At 43.6% G+C, this 18,111-nt stretch overlaps 1 protein-coding gene across 1 annotated transcript in view; it reads left to right on the plus strand.

Annotated features, from left to right (window-relative positions):
• Positions 1–18,111, plus strand: part of LOC124788970 (ATP-dependent translocase ABCB1-like) — a 329,202-nt gene that overhangs the window by 213,964 nt on the left and 97,127 nt on the right. Inside the window, exon 14 of the mRNA XM_047256259.1 lies at positions 5,166–5,422. Coding sequence (XP_047112215.1) covers positions 5,166–5,422 — 257 coding nt within the window. The remainder of the gene's footprint in view (positions 1–5,165; positions 5,423–18,111) is intronic.

Here is an 18,111-nt window from a genome sequence, read left to right on the forward strand (position 1 = left end):
TTGAAGCTTTCTAAATGTGATGCTACAGAAGAATGCTGAAGGTTACGTGGATCGATCATGTAACTTACGAGGAAGTTCGGAATAGAACTTGGGAGACAAGAAATTTATGGTACAACTTGACCAAAAGAAGGGATCGGTTGATAGCACACATTTTGAAATGTCAACAGATCACGAATTTAGTACTAGGGAAGTGTGTGTGTGTGTGTGTGTGTGTGTGTGTGTGTGTGTGTGTGTGTGTGTGCTTGAGAGAGAGAGAGAGAGAGAGAGGGGGGGGGGGGGTTAAAAATCGTATACGGAGACCAAGAGATGAATATTGTAAACAGATTCAGAACGATGTAGGTTGCAGTTGTTCTGTTAGGGATAGAGTAGGATGGAATAGACTAGCATGGAGAGCTGCACCAACCATTGTTTGGACTTAAGACCACAACAACAACTAAGTTTCACCCGCTGTTCTTAATAGTCGCATACATTTTATGTGGAAATAAGATCAGGCGATTTAGTGGATCAATAGATGTGTGGGGTGATGCATGACTGTTCATGGAATTTATGGCGTATGAATGACGTCCTGGAAACATGAATGTTGTCATTCTGCTAAACGGGAGTGTCCACGACTTACTCATCATGGCGCTGTAGATGAAATGGTAACATCTGGTCACCGAGAATCTTGGAGTAAACATCGTAGTCCACGTTCACAGTACTCTGAATGAGTGAGCCCAAGTCACGGTACGAGAAACCCCACAAAATCGCAGAACTACCTCAAATCTCAGTGGACGCCCCAGGATACGACCACAATTTAACGGGTGGCAGAAAGGTGCAGGCTGGGTTTACAGAAGGCCATTTGTTGCTTAACAAGAGTTGGTCACCCTTTAACAAGATATACCAGTTGACATCAGTAACATATAAATCAATAGTAATTGTCAGATTGACTTCAGGACGGCGAACCCAAAGGACCAAAAAATATTTTTTTTATTTTTCAGGATAAATAATACCTCTTTAAAATTACAAGTTTAACATTTATAAAAGTACCGTTCGAGAGCCCTTTAGGCATCTGTAAGATTTCAACCAGGTAAATTTGACGTTACTACAGTTACAGAAAGAGCACTACCACCAATGATTTGAAACCAACTCATTAGATAGTAAACTTCAAACATGTAAGGTGGTCCTCATTTGGAAAATTTTTAAAAGTTCAGGATTACCACTGAAATAACTCGAGCGCGCCTTTGGCGCTGGCAATTTAGCAAGTTTTCAAACAGAAAGGTAACAATGTTCAAAATTTTACAAGTTCAGCATTTGAAAATATTTTAAAATTTGTAGGTCCAGGATTACAACAAAGATTTTGGAAGCACCTTGGGTACTAACAATATTTAAGAGAAGGTAACAATGATTTAAAATTTACGGCAGTCGACAATTAAGAAATGAAAGATCTTCAAATCAAGAGAGAATACTAGACAAGTCTGGGCTGGTGGAGGCAAGGCTTGGCTAGGATGACTTAGAGTAGCGGACCCCTTGACTTAAAAGTCCGAAAGTCCTAAGATTAAGAACTTTACTTATAGAGAGATGACGTGGTAAGCGAGGAGGCCGCGCCGCACACACGTACACAGCCGAAGTGGACTAGCCACTTCCGGTGTATCGGCGGGTAGAGATAACATGCCGGGGACAACGTCTCCAACGCTACGACCAACTCAGGAAGCCCACGGCAAACAGACACATGAGTCATGTAAGACTGAGCATCAACTAAGTAAATTCGCAAGGCCCGAGAATACTAAATGGAAACCCCGTACCAAACATCGATCAAAATCTAAGTGTTACAAAACTGCATAAGTGAAACAAAGATTAATTGGCTAATCATGTAACAGTAATGAGCAAACACAAGAATTAATTTGATTGAACAGCCAATTGTTAACAAGACCCTCCCAGAAACAAATTCACTTAACTAAGCGTAAAAGTAAGAAGAAATGCTTAAGCGCTAATACGTAAGCATGAAATCACAGTGGTAATAAAATAAACAACGATAAACAATGAATTCCTTCTTTTAAGAGAAGTGGTGAATCTCACCTGGTACCTTCCAAAATGAATACATAAAACGAGCCAACATTCATCGTGCCGCTGGAGTTTGCTTATCTCGACCATGCCCGATGTAAGATGTTACAATTCTTACACAAGTCGGGCAAGCAATAACCTGCCACCTTAAAGGTCAGGCTCGATATTCGACCTCAGTGGTCACTAATATATGGTCTAGAACATATTAGAAGTAAATTAATTTCATACCCAAGCAATAATGACAAGATCACCAAAATGCTGAAAAATTACAATAAAAGGAAAACACTGTTTAAATACACTCAAATAAGGAGATTCACACAGAGGGGGAGGGCGAATTTAGTAGCTTGAGTATGTAGTGACGGAGAACAGAGGGCAAACCGACTTAACGGGAGCAAGTCCAGCACCGGAGCACAGGTGTCAACATCCACAAACAGAAGTACCTTACCCAAAAATAAGGTAGGACGGGCGGTTACCAGGAAAAATCAATATCACGACGGCGACATCGGCAGACGGTCACTCGCAAATCCAGATAGTCAATCGGGCGCAGCAGCGTAGAGCCCAACATTCCTCACCAACACGACCCGGTACAAATAGACGATTATGCCCCGTAGTCGCACGCTCATCGTTCATCACCGTTCCTCTCTCTCTCTCTCTCTCTCTCTCTCTCTCTCTCTCTCTTTCTCTCCCTCTCTCTCTCTCTCACACACACACACACACTCACTCTCCCTCTCTCTATCTCTCTCTCTCACACACACTCTCACTCTCTCTCTCTCTCTGCCCCACCGTCCGTCAACAACCTGCCTCCAACTTCCTCTAACCAAATGGCAAACTACAAGAAGACCGAAGCGCCACCCAGTGGCGTGACAGGAAAATGGATCGCGCCAGTAAGCAACGATATAACAGCATGGAAAACGGCTCACCACCTTCTGCCTGAACTACGACGGGCGTTCATTTTTTCTTGGAAAGAGGTTGGTTTTATTCGGTATTCGAATATAATATATTATTTCCCGCTGCTTTGGCTACAAAACTCTATATTTCAATATAATTTTCGTTCAATACGGCAGCCTTACGCCATCATAATGGGAAGGTTTCTCTGCCTGCATACTACCAATCGCCGTAGGAGCCAACACCTTGCTGCATAAATAACCTCCCCATCATTCACGTGCTGCTCTCGCCGAGTGCAGCCTTTATTGGGCCAAACTGTTGCAAGTCGGAATGTACGAGATCCGAGTTGTAGGACGGATGAGCAAGAACAGTTCAGTTAAGTTTTGTCAGCTCCTCTCGGCTCGTAGAACTGTGTGAGGCCTTGCTTTGTTAGGAAGAAGCAAAAGTTCGTCTGCATTTTTGTGGTGACGACACGTTGAAGTCGGCTCTTCGGTTTATTGAGGGTAGCACAACACACTTCAGAGTTGATCTTTGCACCGTGACAGAGGACATCAAACAGAATAACCACTTCAGACTCGCAGAAGATCGTCGCTATGACTTTACCGGCTGAGGGTGCAGCTTTGAACTTTCTCTTCGGAAGAGAGGTAGTGTGGCGTCACTCCATAGATTACCGTTGTGTTTCGGATTGAAAGTGATGAACCTTTGTTTCAATGCTTCTGACTATGTTCGTCAAAAAATTGGCAAAAAATTCCGCACACATGATCCTTCCTTGCACTTTATCTTCTCCTAGGCGGCGAGGAAACCAGCTGGCAAACATCTTTGAGTACCCAGCTGGTGGAGGGTTTTCAGCACTACTAACCGAGACCTCTAGTTGAGCAGCGATAGGCGGTTGATTGTGATCCGTCGATCATCTCGAATGAGAGTGTCTGCACGTTCCAACACTGCGAGAGTCACAGCTGTGTGCAGCCGGCCGCGACGAGCCAGATAGGACCGGTTTGCGTGACCTTGTTGTGATGATAACGGACGCCTCGCCCAACGACGGACACTCCATGGTTTTGTTCACTGCGAGGTCTCCGTAGACATTCTGCAAGCGCCTATAAATACCTGCGATACTCTGAGTTTCCGTAAGAAAGAAACTCATTGGCTGTTCTCTGCTTGGAACTCACTTCCGTTACTGACGTCATTTTGAAGGCTGCTTATTGCGCGAATTTTGTATAGCGAAATGGATTGACAAAAAAGTATGTTCCTTTACTTATTCATCGTCTCTTGCCAGCTGCGAAGCACTGTAGGTTAAACAAATCGAGTAGTCTGTCCACTCACCATCTTGTGGTATATGAAAAGAGGCAAAATAGCTACTCGCCGGATCGCATTACTCGTCTGGTGTCGAGTACTGTCCAGTTTCTATGTTGTTTGGCCAACTGGAGCTTTATGCACGGCTGTCAGCAATGGTTTATAGGAGGTACCCCATTCCAAATGTCTACTGGTTGAGATGGACCTGCACCGATAGTTGCATCAATTCCGGAGGGTATTGAAACCAGTTGTCGTTGAGAAGGCATGTCACTCTTTTCTGGTCCCTGTCCGGTACTCCTTTTTTTCTACCGCTGTTCTTCCGCCAACACTCACTCACACACCACTCTTGTACTCACTATGTTTTACAGAGCGTCGAGAAGTCGCCTTGGGATCTGTCTCCAGTCAACTACATTTGGGATATCACCGCACGACTCCAGCGTCATCCACAAGCGACTTTATCCGTCCCTGTACTGCCTGAGCAAGTGCAACAGTGATTGTGCTCCATCACACAGAATTACATCTGTCATCTGTACAAAACAATGAATGCACTTTTGCATAGTTGCATTCAACATTCTGGCTGTGACGCCGGTTATTAATTTACCAACACTTCACATTTGCAGTGGGTTATCTCGCGTTTACATCAACCTCTACAATTATATTCCCAAAGTTTCATTACTCTACATTAATTATGTTTTGGTGTTGCGATTTCTTCCATTCCATTCTTAAATTCTATGACTTGACGTCAGTGGTGGACACTCACATGCCCGCATGATAACAAATGTACACCGTATACAATGCTCCAACACGTGCAGTGCTTCGGGAGTGACTAACGTTTTGGTCGGTGAGCTTCAATCACCGTCCCATATCCTCTGTGTACGTAAGGCATATATATGTGCCAGCTGGCTGTGCGCAGAGCTTTGACTAAGGCTCTAAGGCTCTTGGTCTTGTAGCGGCAGGAGGCGAACGGCCAGATCTACAGCGTCTGGTGAGCGTCCGCAGCGAGGCGTCGTCGATGGCGGGCAGCGACGCGGGTGCCGCAGAGTCGCAGCCGGAGGCTCCGGAGGAGAATGTGCCGGACGTGGGGGTGGCGACCGTGCTGCGCCTCAACGCGCCAGAGTGGCACCTGCTGGTCACCGGCACCGTGGGCGCGATCATCGAGAGCGCCGGCTTCCCAGTCTTCGCTGTCTTGTTCGGAGATGTTCTCGGGGTAAGCGCGAGGACCGCGTTGCGCTTCTTAGGACTTCTAGCAATTTGACATTAAGCAAACCCTACAACGATGAGTAGATCCGTGAGGACTGTCTATTAGTTGACTTCCTCACTATTTCCATCGTACGATATACAGTGTAATTCCACGACAATATTACAGATTTTCAAGATGATGGTGAAAGTTAAATGTAAGAATTTGATGTTAGGGTTCCTAGTCTGCCGGCCGCAGTGGTCGACCGGTTCTAGGCGTTTCAGTCTGTAACCGAGCGACTGCTACGGTCGCAGGTTCGAATCGTGCCTCGGGCATGGATGTGTGTGATGTCCTTAGGTTAGTTAGAATTAAGTAAATGGTTCAAATGGCTCTCAGCACTATGGGACTTAACTGCTGAGGTCATCAGTTCACTAGAACTTAGAACTACTTAAGCCTAACTAACCTAAGCACATCACACACATCCATGCACGAGGCAGGATTCGAACCTGCGACAGTAACGGTCACGCGGTTCCAGACTGTAGCGCCTAGAACCGCTCGGCCACCCCGGTCGGCTAGGATTATTTATTTTATTTATTTATTTATTTATTGTTCCGTGGGACCAAATTAAGGAGAAGTCTCCATGGTCATGGAACGAGTCAATACATGAAATTATAACACGATATTAGAGACAGATAAAATGAAATATAAAAAAAAAAAAACATATTCAGGTGACAAGTCGTTAAGTTTAAATGAAGAAAATCAACAATGTAACACTGGAATTTGCTTAATTTTTTAGCTCTTCCAGGAGCTCCTCGACAGAATAGATGGAGTGAGCCATGAGGAAACTCTTCAATTTAGACTTAAAAGAGTTTGGGCTACTGCTAAGATTTTTGAGTTCTTGTGGTAGCTTATTGAAAATGGATGCAGCAGAATACTGCACTCCTTTCTACACAAGAGACAAGGAAGTGCATTCTACATGCAGATTTGATTTCTGCCTAGTATTAACTGAGTGAAAGCTGCTAACTCTTGGGAATAGGCTAATATTGCTAACAACAAACGACATTAAAGAAAATATATACTGTGAGGGCAATGTCAGAATTCCCAGATTTTTGAATAGGGGTCGACAAGAGGTTCTCGAACTTACACCACATATAGCTCGAACAGCCCGTTTTTGAGCCAAAAATACCCTTTTTGAATCAGAAGAATTACCCCAAAAAATAATACGATACGACATAAGCGTATGAAAATATGCGAAGTAGACTACTTTTCGTGTTGAAGTGTCACTTATTTCAGATACTGTTCTAATGGTAAATAAGGCAGCATTTAGCTTCTGAATAAGATCCTGGACATGGGCTTTCCACAACAGCTTACTATCTATCCGAACGCCTAGGAACTTGAACTGTTCCGTCTCGCTTATAATATGCCTATTCTGTCTGATCAAAATATCAGTTCTTGTTGAATTGTGAGTTAGAAACTGTAAAAACTGAGTCTTACTGTGATTTAGCATCAAATTATTTTCCACAAGCCACGAACTTATTTCATGAACTACATTATTTGGTACTGTTTCAATATTACACACAAGATCCTTCACTATCAAGCTGGTGTCATCTGCAAACAGAAATATTTTTGATTTACCTGTAATATTAGAAGGCATATCATTTATATAGATAAGAAACAGCAGTGACCCCAGCACCGACCATTGGGGAACGCCCCACTTAACAGTGCCCCATTGGGACTGAACATCACTACCACTCTGAATATTGCGGAGAATTACCCTCAGCTTTCTGTTCTTAAAGTAAGAGGCGAACCAATTGTAAGCTACTCCCCTTACTCCATAATGGTCCGACTTCTGCAGTAATATTTTGTGGTCAACACAGTCAAAAGCCTTCGTTAAATCAAAGAAAACACCTAGCGTTCGGAACCTTCTATTTAATCCGTCCAAAACCTCACAGAGGAAAGAGAATATAGCATTTTCAGTTGTTAAACCATTTCTAAAACCAAACTGAACATTTGACAGCAAATTATGTGAATTTAAATGCTCCAGTAACCTTGTATATACAACCTTCTCGATAACTTGAGCAAACACCGATGGCATAGAAATTGGTCTAAAATTGTCAACATTATCAATGTCTCCCTTTTTATAAAGTGGCTTCACTACCGAGTACTTTAATCGGTCAGGAAACCGACCACTCCTAAAGGAAAAGTTACAGATATGGCTGAGAACTGGGCTAACATACATAGAACAATACTTCAGTATTCTGCTAGATACCCCGTCATATTCATGAGAGTTCTTGGTCTTTAGTGATTTAATTATTAACTCAATCTCCCTCTTGTCAGTATCATGGAGGATCATTTCAGGTAACAGTCTCGGAAAACTTTTTTCTAAGAGCGCTATATGATTCCCTGTTGGGACTAGGTTTCTATTTAGTTCACCTGCTATATTCAGAAAGTGATTATTAAATACTGTACATATATGCGACCTATCAGTAACACGGACATTCCCACTACGCACTGATTCTATATCCTCGACCTGTCTCTGCAGACCAGCAACTTCCTTTACGACTGACCATATGGTTTTAATTTTATCCTGAGACTTAGCTATTCTATCTGCATACCACAATCATTTTGCCTTCCTAATAACATTTTTAAGCACCTTACAATACTGTTTGTAATGGGCTGCTGCATTTAGATTTTGACTGTTTTTAACGTTTTGATATAATTGCCACTTTGTTCTACAAGATATTCTTACCCTCTAGTCAGCCACCCAGGCTGCCTGTTTGTGGTAGTACCCTGTTTTAAACGTTCTAACTGAATGCAACTTTCAAAGAGCATGAGAAAAGTCTTGAGAAAAGCATTATATTTATCGTCTACTGTATCAGCGCTATAAACATCTTGCCACTCTTGTTCCTTTATAAGGTTTACAAAGGTCTCTACAGCAACTGGATCAGCTTTCCTGAACAGTTGATGACTATATTTAACACGTGTTGCAGCAAAAAAATCTTTTAAAGTTAAAATTTGTGCATCATGATCTGAAAGGCCATTCACCTTTTTGCTAACAAAATGCCCTTCTAGTAATTAGGAATGAACAAAAATGTTGTCTATGGTTGTTCTACTGTTCCCTTGCACTCTCGTTGGAAAGAATACGGTTTGCATAAGACTATATGAATTAAAGAGAGTCTACCGGCATCCTCTTCCTTGCACAATCACTTATACAATTAATATTGAAGTCACCACATATAACTAACTTTTTGTATTTCCTATAAAGTGAACCAAGAACCTCCTCTAGCTTTAGCAAAAATGTTGTGAAATCGGAGTCTGGGGATCTATAAATAACAACAGTTAGAAGTTTAGCTCCGTTAAATTTAACCACACCTGCACAACATTCAAACACCTTTTCAGTGGAGTACTTTGAAACATCAACTGACTCAAATGGGATGCCGTTTTTCACATACATGGCTACTCCCCCACACCGCATAGAGCTCCTCGAAAAGCTGCCAGCCAACCTGTATCCTGGTAAAGGAAGCCTCTGAATTATCTCCTTATTTAAGAAGTGTTCAGATATACCAATAATTTCAGAGTCAACATCTATAAGCAGTTCACTAACTTTATCTCTAATACCTTGTATATTTTGATGAAATATACTAATTCCCTCATTACTCGGATACCTAAGCTTTGTTAAAAGTGATTCCCTTGTTAGAGAGACTTCCCTTAAGCAGGAATACCTATCAGCTGACTTCAATCTAAAAAAGGTGCAGCTCTAACACCCACTACTGCAGGAATTTTCCCATGAGTGATCCCACCAACCCCCCTATGCTGTCACCAATGAGCTTTGCCAACCTCCCCTTCCCTTACCTGTTGAGGTGCAGGCCATGTCTAGTGAAACCCGTCCTGCTGATAGACTCCACCGACACCACTGAAATGTGACCCAAGCTTTCTGTCATCAGCGCACCCCCAAGTCTCATGTTATTACGCCTGACGGCTGTATTAAGGTGAGGCCGATCGTGACGCTGAAACAATTCCACGAAATGCACATTCGTGTTGCCAGTCTGAGTGACTGTCTTTTCCGGGTCACCATCTATGTTATACTCCCCATCCCTATCAATACTATTACCAGCCCCACACACAATCACTACCTGATCCTCTTTAGTAAAATCCCTACATAACCCCCCTATGTTAACAGTCACCTGAGTCAACCCTGCATTAGGCTTCACAATGCTGGTGACCTGGTACTCACTCCCCAGCACTTTCTCCAACTGCTGGCCTACACCTCTGCCATGAGAACTACCTAACAGCAGAACCTTCTTCTTCCTCTTCGACTTTGCAACTGTCCTAGGCACAGTAACTACTGAGGTCTGCTGCATACTTCCTACATCTACAGCTACTAGAGATTCCTCTCCACTAGACTCTGACAGTTGGTCATATCTATTGTAAACACGAATAGTAAAACTATCTGAAAATCTTCTTCTCCTAGCAGATCTCTTGCCAACAGCTAGCTCCCATTCCCCAACCCCCTTCTCCCTCCTCATCCTATCTAGCTCCTCCTGTGCGTTTTTCAACTGCACCTGAAGGGCACAGATCTTACGCTCCTGCTCCTCTATCAACTTACTTTTGCTACATAACCTGCAGTCCCAGGAGAGGATCTCACCAGAATGCCCACTGGCTTCCCCACTGCATTCCCCCCAGTGAAAATACTTCGAACAAGTCTCACACCGCAATCCACTACTCACGAACCTACGGCAAAGCCCACACTTCTCACTCTTCCAAGTTCCGCTACTACAATAAGAAGATGTTAAAAACCTGACTACAGTAATCACAAACTTACTCTACAAGGGAAGTAACTACTATTATTAACAGTATTAATAAACAACAAATGTGAATATAACAAAAGACTAATACAGAAAGAGAATCAAACGTCTAATGACACAGTAACGAAGCTGAAAACAGTTCCCAAAAGGTTCTTCTGAAATTATTTCACCAGAAAACACCAAGAACACCAGTTGAAGACTACTAAAGTTCCTAAATAAACCACTATACACAAACAATTAATTAGTACTTAGCTTTCGATGCGCCGCTACAGCTGCAACTGGTCAGTGCGGAATGTAAACACAGGCAAGGGGATAAGTTGCTCGATACGAAACACTCACAAATATCAGGTCACAACACAAGAAAGGCAGGGGTGAATGAAGAAACCACTAATACGTCAATTATATAGTAAATATTATCACAAAAACCGTTAAAATATGTATCTGAAACCTAAAAATATATGAAAACTTAGAGAGCGATCTCACACGCAGTCAATCGCTTATGACGTCACACCAAAGAAGTTCTAAGTTCAAGGGGACTGATTACAACACCCTCAGTGGCACTGAAGCGAGAAGGATGTACTTCTCTCGGCAGTATCACTAATCTGGTGTCTTGCTGCTTCAATAAGTCCCTCGTCGCACAGTAGTAGCGCTCAGTCGTCAGGTTCCATGATAAACACTGCCCACGACACGTGGCGTTCTTATAACTAATAACTTCACTTTATATATATATATATATATATATGTATATATATATATGTGTATATATATATGTATATATATATATATACATATATATATATCCAAACTTTCAGCCAATGGGCGTTCAGATCGCTGTTGCTAGGTGGATCTGACGCCAAGTTTGCGACGGAAGTTTGTCTCGGAACACTGTCTCAGATTGTAAGATCCTACTCCCGAATAGTCGGATCTTGTACGTATTAAGGTTGCACAACATTGCCTGCTATGATTTCATCTCTAATGCTCCTTGCTGACGCTTGATTGTTAAATGTACATGTAGCCTAGCTGCTACTGAGCATTCCCGATCGCACAATTATGCATAATACTTGGCTTAAACACGTGAAGGGAATGCACATATGCATTACATGATGACCTCAGATGTTGTCCCAGAGTGCTCAGAGCCATTTGAACCATTTGTTCATAGTCAATAAACGACCGAGCCGAAAGATATAAGCGACTGTGGAATACATGCACAGATACTGTAGTTGCTAAGATTGTAGGGTAGGGAACATCCACAGACGTTAGTATGGACCAAAAGAAGAATAAAATTTCTAGGAAATATGGGCTCTAAAATACTTACCTTAAGAGCTGTGAGCACCTTCGCTACTGGGAAACATATCTTTTCTACTGATCACGTGCCCACAGTTCTTAAGGAATTCATTTTAGAACCCATATTTAAGGACATGTTTTTTTTCTTTTTTTGGTCCATACTACCACCTCTGAGAGATGCCTGCCCTAAAATCTTAGCAACAACCACACCGATACATGTATTCCTCTGTCAGAGGTATCAGAATGATTTTCGCTTTTAACTTTCGATTTCTTGTCTCCAGACCAGTTCTCTTAGCTCAAATTGATACATTTACCCATCTTCATAATCCCCGAAAGTTTGTAACTTCATCACCATATCATCGTGTATACTAGTCAAAAACCATCCTCATATGGGACATGAAAGCGAACGTGGACGTGCAGGTGGACGAGACTGGTGACGTCATGGCTCTACAGGCGTGATCAGCTGAACAAATTCCGTCCTATTTTTGCAGCAACCTACGGAACATGAACCAAACCGGTGGAAAACCGCTTTCTGCGTCACAACTCATTCCTCGACCGCCATATATTGCATTACTGCTGTCTGAAGCAAAATTCTGCATTTGGTGGTTTTGTATTAGACACTGTGCGTTATGAGAGTATGCTATCTCAAGCCACTACCTGCTCATGGAAGACACAAACGAAATGGATGATTTTGTTCTTAAGATTTTTCTGCTGTCGTCTTTGACAGTCGCTAAAGAAGTTAACCACAACTATTTCACGACTACATATTTTCGGATACGAACTTTGTGAGTCAGTACGCAGCTTATGACGCATCCGTTTCGAAATGTGTGATTCATTTAATTAAAAAATATTACATCTTTTGGGAAGACGTGATATTTTTACCACATTCGATCAATAATGAAAACATGACTAATTGTTTCAAGCTATTTCACATAATAACATACATATAATGGATATCTGTCTATGTTGATTACGTAATATTATGTACGACCTAAGATAAAAAAAGAAATTATCGAAATTTTCCGAATAGGATGGAAATCGGTAGATGTGATGTACAGGTACGGAGAAACAGTGCTCCGAACGTTCTCAGTTAGGGAGACATCCGGCGTTCTTGCTGGCTAAGGAAGGGTTTGGCAAGCAAGAAGACAAACAGTGGAAATTCTCGTCGTTTGCAGGCGGGAATTATCTTGCTGAAACGTAAGCGCAGGATGGCCTACCATGGAGGCCAACAAAACGGACCGTAGAATATCGTCGAGGTACCGTTGTGATGTAAGGGTGCCGCCGACGACAGCCGAAGAGGTTTTGGTGTGAAAAGAAACGGCATGTCAGACCATTACTTTTGGCTGTGGAGGACTGAAGTGAGGTTAGTATCCTACCGCTGTCTGGGGGGTCTCCAGACACTTCTTTGGCCTGGAATCTAATTGACTGAAGTAGAATTATTTTCAGTGATGAGTCCGAATTAAGCTTTGAAGACCGGTGATGACGTGATTGAAGACGCATTAAGGACAGGACGCTGCAACCTGCTCGGTATTATGACGATCTAATGCGCCAGATGGTCATAATTTGGCATGGTATTCGTCAAGAGGACATTCAACAACTCCATCAGCCAGTGCCCACTAAGGCTGTTGTTAAAGTATCTTTACAGGGTGGTCCATTGATCGTGACTGGGCCAAATATCTCACAAAATAGGCGTCCAAAAAAAAAAGCAACAAAGAACGAAACTTGTCTAGCTTGAAGGGGGAAACCAGATGGCGCTATGGTTGGCCCGCTAGATGGCGCTGCCATAGGGCAAATGGATATCAACTGCGTTTTTGTTTTAAATAGGAACCCCTATTTTTTATTGCATATTCGTGTAGTACGTAAAGAAATATGGATGTTTTAGTTGGACCACTTTTTTCGCTTTGTAATAGATGGCGCTGTAATAGTCACAAACATATGGCTCACAATTGTAGACGAACAGCTGGTAACAGGTAGGTTTTTTAAATTAAAATACGGAACGTACGTACGTTTGAACATTTTATTTCGGTTGTTCCAATGTGATACAAGTACCTTTGTGAACTTACCATTTCTGAGAACGCATGCTGTTATAGCGTGTTTACCTGTAAATACCACATTAAGTCAATAAATGCTCAAAATGATGTCCGTCAACCTCAATGCATTTGGCAATAAGTGTAACAACATTCCTCTCAACAGCGAGTAGTTCGCCTTCCGTAATGTTCGCACATGCATTGACAATGCGCTGACGCATGTTGTCAGGCGTTGTCGGTTGATCACGATAGCAAATATCCTTCAACTTTCCCCACAGAAAGAAATCCTGGGGACTTTAGATCGGGTGAACGTGCGGGCCATGGTATGGTGCTTCGACGGCCAATCCACCTGTCATGAAATATGTTATTCAATACCGCTTCAGCCGCACGCGAGCTATGTGCAGGACATCCATCATGTTGGAAGTACATCACCATTCTGTCATGCATTGAAACATCTTGTAGTAACATCGGTAGAACATTACGTAGGAAATCAGGCCGGTTTACGTAACCGCTGTTGGTGCATGACGCTTCGTCGCTAAATAGAACGCGTGCAAAAAATCTGTCATCGTTCCATAATATCTCTTGTGCCCAGTGGCAGAACTGTACACGACGTTCAAAGTCGTCGCCATGCAATTCCTGGTGCATTGAAACATGGTACGGGTGCAATCGATGTTGATATAGCAATCTCAACACCGACGTTTTTGAGATTCCCGATTCTGGCGCAATTTGTCTGCTACTGATGTGCGGATTTGCCGCGGCAGCAGCTATAACACCTATTTGGGTATCTTCATTTGTTGCAGGTCGTGGTTGACGTTCCACATGTGGCTGAACGCCTCCTGTTTCCTTAAATAACGTAACTATCCGGTGAACGGTCCAAACAATTGGATGATGTCGTCCAGGATACTGAGCAGCATACATAGCACACGCCCGTTGGACATTTTGAGCACAATAGCAATACATCAACACTATATCGACCTTTTCCGCAATTGGTAAATGGTCGATTTTCACATGGGTAATGTTTCACGAAGCAAATACCGTCCGCACTGGCGGAATGTTACGTGATACCACGTACTTATACGTTTGTGTCTATTACAGCGCAATCTATCACAAAGCAAAAAATGTGGTCCAACTAAAACATTCATATTTCTTTAAGTACTACACGAAGATGTAATAAAAATACGGGTTCCTATTTAAAAGACTGATCATCTCAGAAGTTAAGTCCCATAGTGCTGAGAGCCATTTGAACCTATTTAAAAAACCGCAGTTGATACCCGTTTGGCTTACGGCAGCGCCATCTAGCGGGCCAACCATAGTGCCATCTGGTTTCCCCTTGCAAGCTAGACGAGTTTCGTTCTTTGTAATTTTTTCGTTTGATGCTTGTTTCGTGAGATATTTGGCACGGCCACTATCAGTGGACCACCCTGTACGTCGATATTTTTCCAAAAGAACATTCACAGATATCGGCGATATTTCCCCCGGACATATCAATATTAAAATGGGAATTTCGTGTGTTATATTTTTTTTCACAATTTTCGGTACATACACTCCTGGAAATGGAAAAAAGAACACATTGACACCGGTGTGTCAGACCCACCATACTTGCTCCGGACACTGCGAGAGGGCTGTACAAGCAATGATCACACGCACGGCACAGCGGACACACCAGGAACCGCGGTGTTGGCCGTCGAATGGCGCTAGCTGAGCAGCATTTGTGCACCGCCGCCGTCAGTGTCAACCAGTTTGCCGTGGCATACGGAGCTCCATCGCAGTCTTTAACACTGGTAGCATGCTGCGACAGCGTGGACGTGAACCGTATGTGCAGTTGACGGACTTTGAGCGAGAGCGTATAGTGGGCATGCGGGAGGCCGTGTGGACGTACCGCCGAATTGCTCAACACGTGGGGCGTGAGGTCTCCACAGTACATCGATGTTGTCGCCAGTGGTCGGCGGAAGGTGCACGTGCCCGTCGACCTGGGACCGGACCGCAGCGACGCACGGATGCACGCCAAGACCGTAGGATCCTACGCAGTGCCGTAGGGGACCGCACCGCCACTTCCCAGCAAATTAGGGACACTGTTGCTCCTGGGGTATCGGCGAGGACCATTCGCAACCGTCTCCATGAAGCTGGGCTATGGTCCCGCACACCGTTAGGCCGTCTGCCGCTCACGCCCCAACATCGTGCAGCCCGCCTCCAGTGGTGTCGCGACAGGCGTGAATGGAGGGACGAATGGAGGCGTGTCGTCTTCAGCGATGAGAGTCGCTTCTGCCTTGGTGCCAATGATGGTCGTATGCGTGTTTGGCGCCGTGCAGGTGAGCGCCACAATCAGGACTGCATACGACCGAGGCACACAGGGCCAACACTCGGCATCATGGTGTGGGGAGCGATCTCCTACACTGGCCGTACACCACTGGTGATCGTCGAGGGGACACTGAATAGTGCACGGTACATCCAAACCGTCATCGAACCCATCGTTCTACCATTCCTAGACCGGCAAGGGAACTTGCTGTTCCAACAGGACAATGCACGTCCGCATGTATCCCGTGCCACCCAACGTGCTCTAGAAGGTGTAAGTCAACTACCCTGGCCAGCAAGATCTCCGGATCTGTCCCCCATTGAGCATGTTTGGGACTGGATGAAGCGTCGTCTCACGCGGTCTGCACGTCCAGCACGAACGCTGGTCCAACTGAGGCGCCAGGTGGAAATGGCATGGCAAGCCGTTCCACAGGACTACATCCAGCATCTCTACGATCGTCTCCATGGGAGAATAGCAGCCTGCATTGCTGCGAAAGGTGGATATACACTGTACTAGTGCCGACATTGTGCATGCTCTGTTGCCTGTGTCTATGTGCCTGTGGTTCTGTCAGTGTGATCATGTGATGTATCTGACCCCAGGAATGTGTCAATAAAGTTTCCCCTTCCTGGGACAATGAATTCACGGTGTTCTTATTTCAATTTCCAGGAGTGTCTTTGCAGTTGTTCTTTTGGGACTGTAATAGAACATAATTTTACTTTCACTGTGTGAAGGAGTCTTTCTACTTTTAGAGGTTTCAACACGTCCAATCTTTCTCATCTTCTCTGTGAAGCAAGTATATGCGGCACAAAAGAAGAAGTCCCATTGCCCTGGGGGATGCGGTATTAATCTAATAAGATTTCCGATGTGAAGAAATAGCACACCAGTTTCTCGGTGGGCAGAGACGTGCAAGGGGAAATGCTGGCATACTAACAGAATCTGTAATGTTTAATTTCACCACACAGTTTTGACACTACAACTGCTAGGTCGCTGGTGTTGGCAAAATGAAAAAAAAGAAAAAAAGAAAAAAAAAAGACAGGAAAGTCGACATGAAGTGTTCCGGATAAATCCGATACGTGACGAAACCGAGTGATGGACCCATTAGACACCTTTCATGGTGTCACTTACATTCAGTTACCGTTGTTAGCAAAGTGGTTATCCCCAAGCGTGAACGTGCATCGTTTTCCTTTCAGTTCTGTTCCCCCCCCCCCCCCCCCCCCCCCCCGCCCCTTGGTAACTGAGCGGTCAGCACGACGGAATGTCATACTTAATGGCCTGGGTTCGATTCCTGGCTGGATTGGAGATTTGCTCCGCTCAGAGACTGGTGTTGTGTTGTCCGTATAATAATAATTTCATCCTCGTCGACACGCAAGTCGCCGAAGTGGCGTCAACTCGAAAGACTTGCACCAGGCGAACGGTCTACCCGACAAGGAGGCCCTAGCCACACGGCATAATAATCTTTCAATTCTTGCTCTAATTAGGATAGTCACGCTGTTAGTTTGTTCATGTACAGAATATCTAATAATAAATAAATACTTAAGACGGCAGTATATTTGCTGTGTGATGCCGACTGTTTTGTGGGCCGTTACGTCGATACCTTTCCCGTCGATGTATTTATATATCTGGATACATTTTCTCGATATATCAAGAGCAGATATTAAGATTTCGTAAATACTGATATATTGAATTCCCGATATTTTTAAAAATATCAACATCCCTAATGTCAACCCAAATACCTACTTGCATATGGGCGGCATGTGGACCAACGCGTTATCGACGTGCTCAATTTGTGAAGTTCTTTCTTTCTCTTCAATCGATCGGCATGTACGAGTACGTCCCATCTACCGATTTCCGTCCATTTCGGGTAATTCCTTCGTGAGTGTGTTTTTTTCCCTCTCTAAGAATATACCTTATGCAAGGTAGGAAAATGCGTTTTTCATACGTATATGATACTCTCCATTCCATTTCGGACTGGGAATATTTATCGTAATTATTAGTGGCACTTAACATTCTCACAGAATTGCTGATTACAGTGATCACACCCTGTTACGACACATCAGTATCCTGTTAGGTACACATCAGTCTCACACATGGACTAAAAGACCTGTAACATCTACATGACATCAGCGGCAAAAAGCAATAATAGACGTTTCCAAATACTGCTTTTCATCGCTGAGGATGGTCGTGGCACCACACCGATACGCCTAATTTATGGATCTTATCAGTGTCCTAATCGCAGTGACATTCTTCTAATTTCGTACAATCTTTCCTTAAGGATACGATACTCTAACTTTTACATCGAAAAGGGACAAC

This window comes from Schistocerca piceifrons, chromosome 3, assembly GCF_021461385.2.
Source record: "Schistocerca piceifrons isolate TAMUIC-IGC-003096 chromosome 3, iqSchPice1.1, whole genome shotgun sequence".
NCBI classification, from domain to species: Eukaryota; Metazoa; Arthropoda; class Insecta; order Orthoptera; family Acrididae; genus Schistocerca; species Schistocerca piceifrons.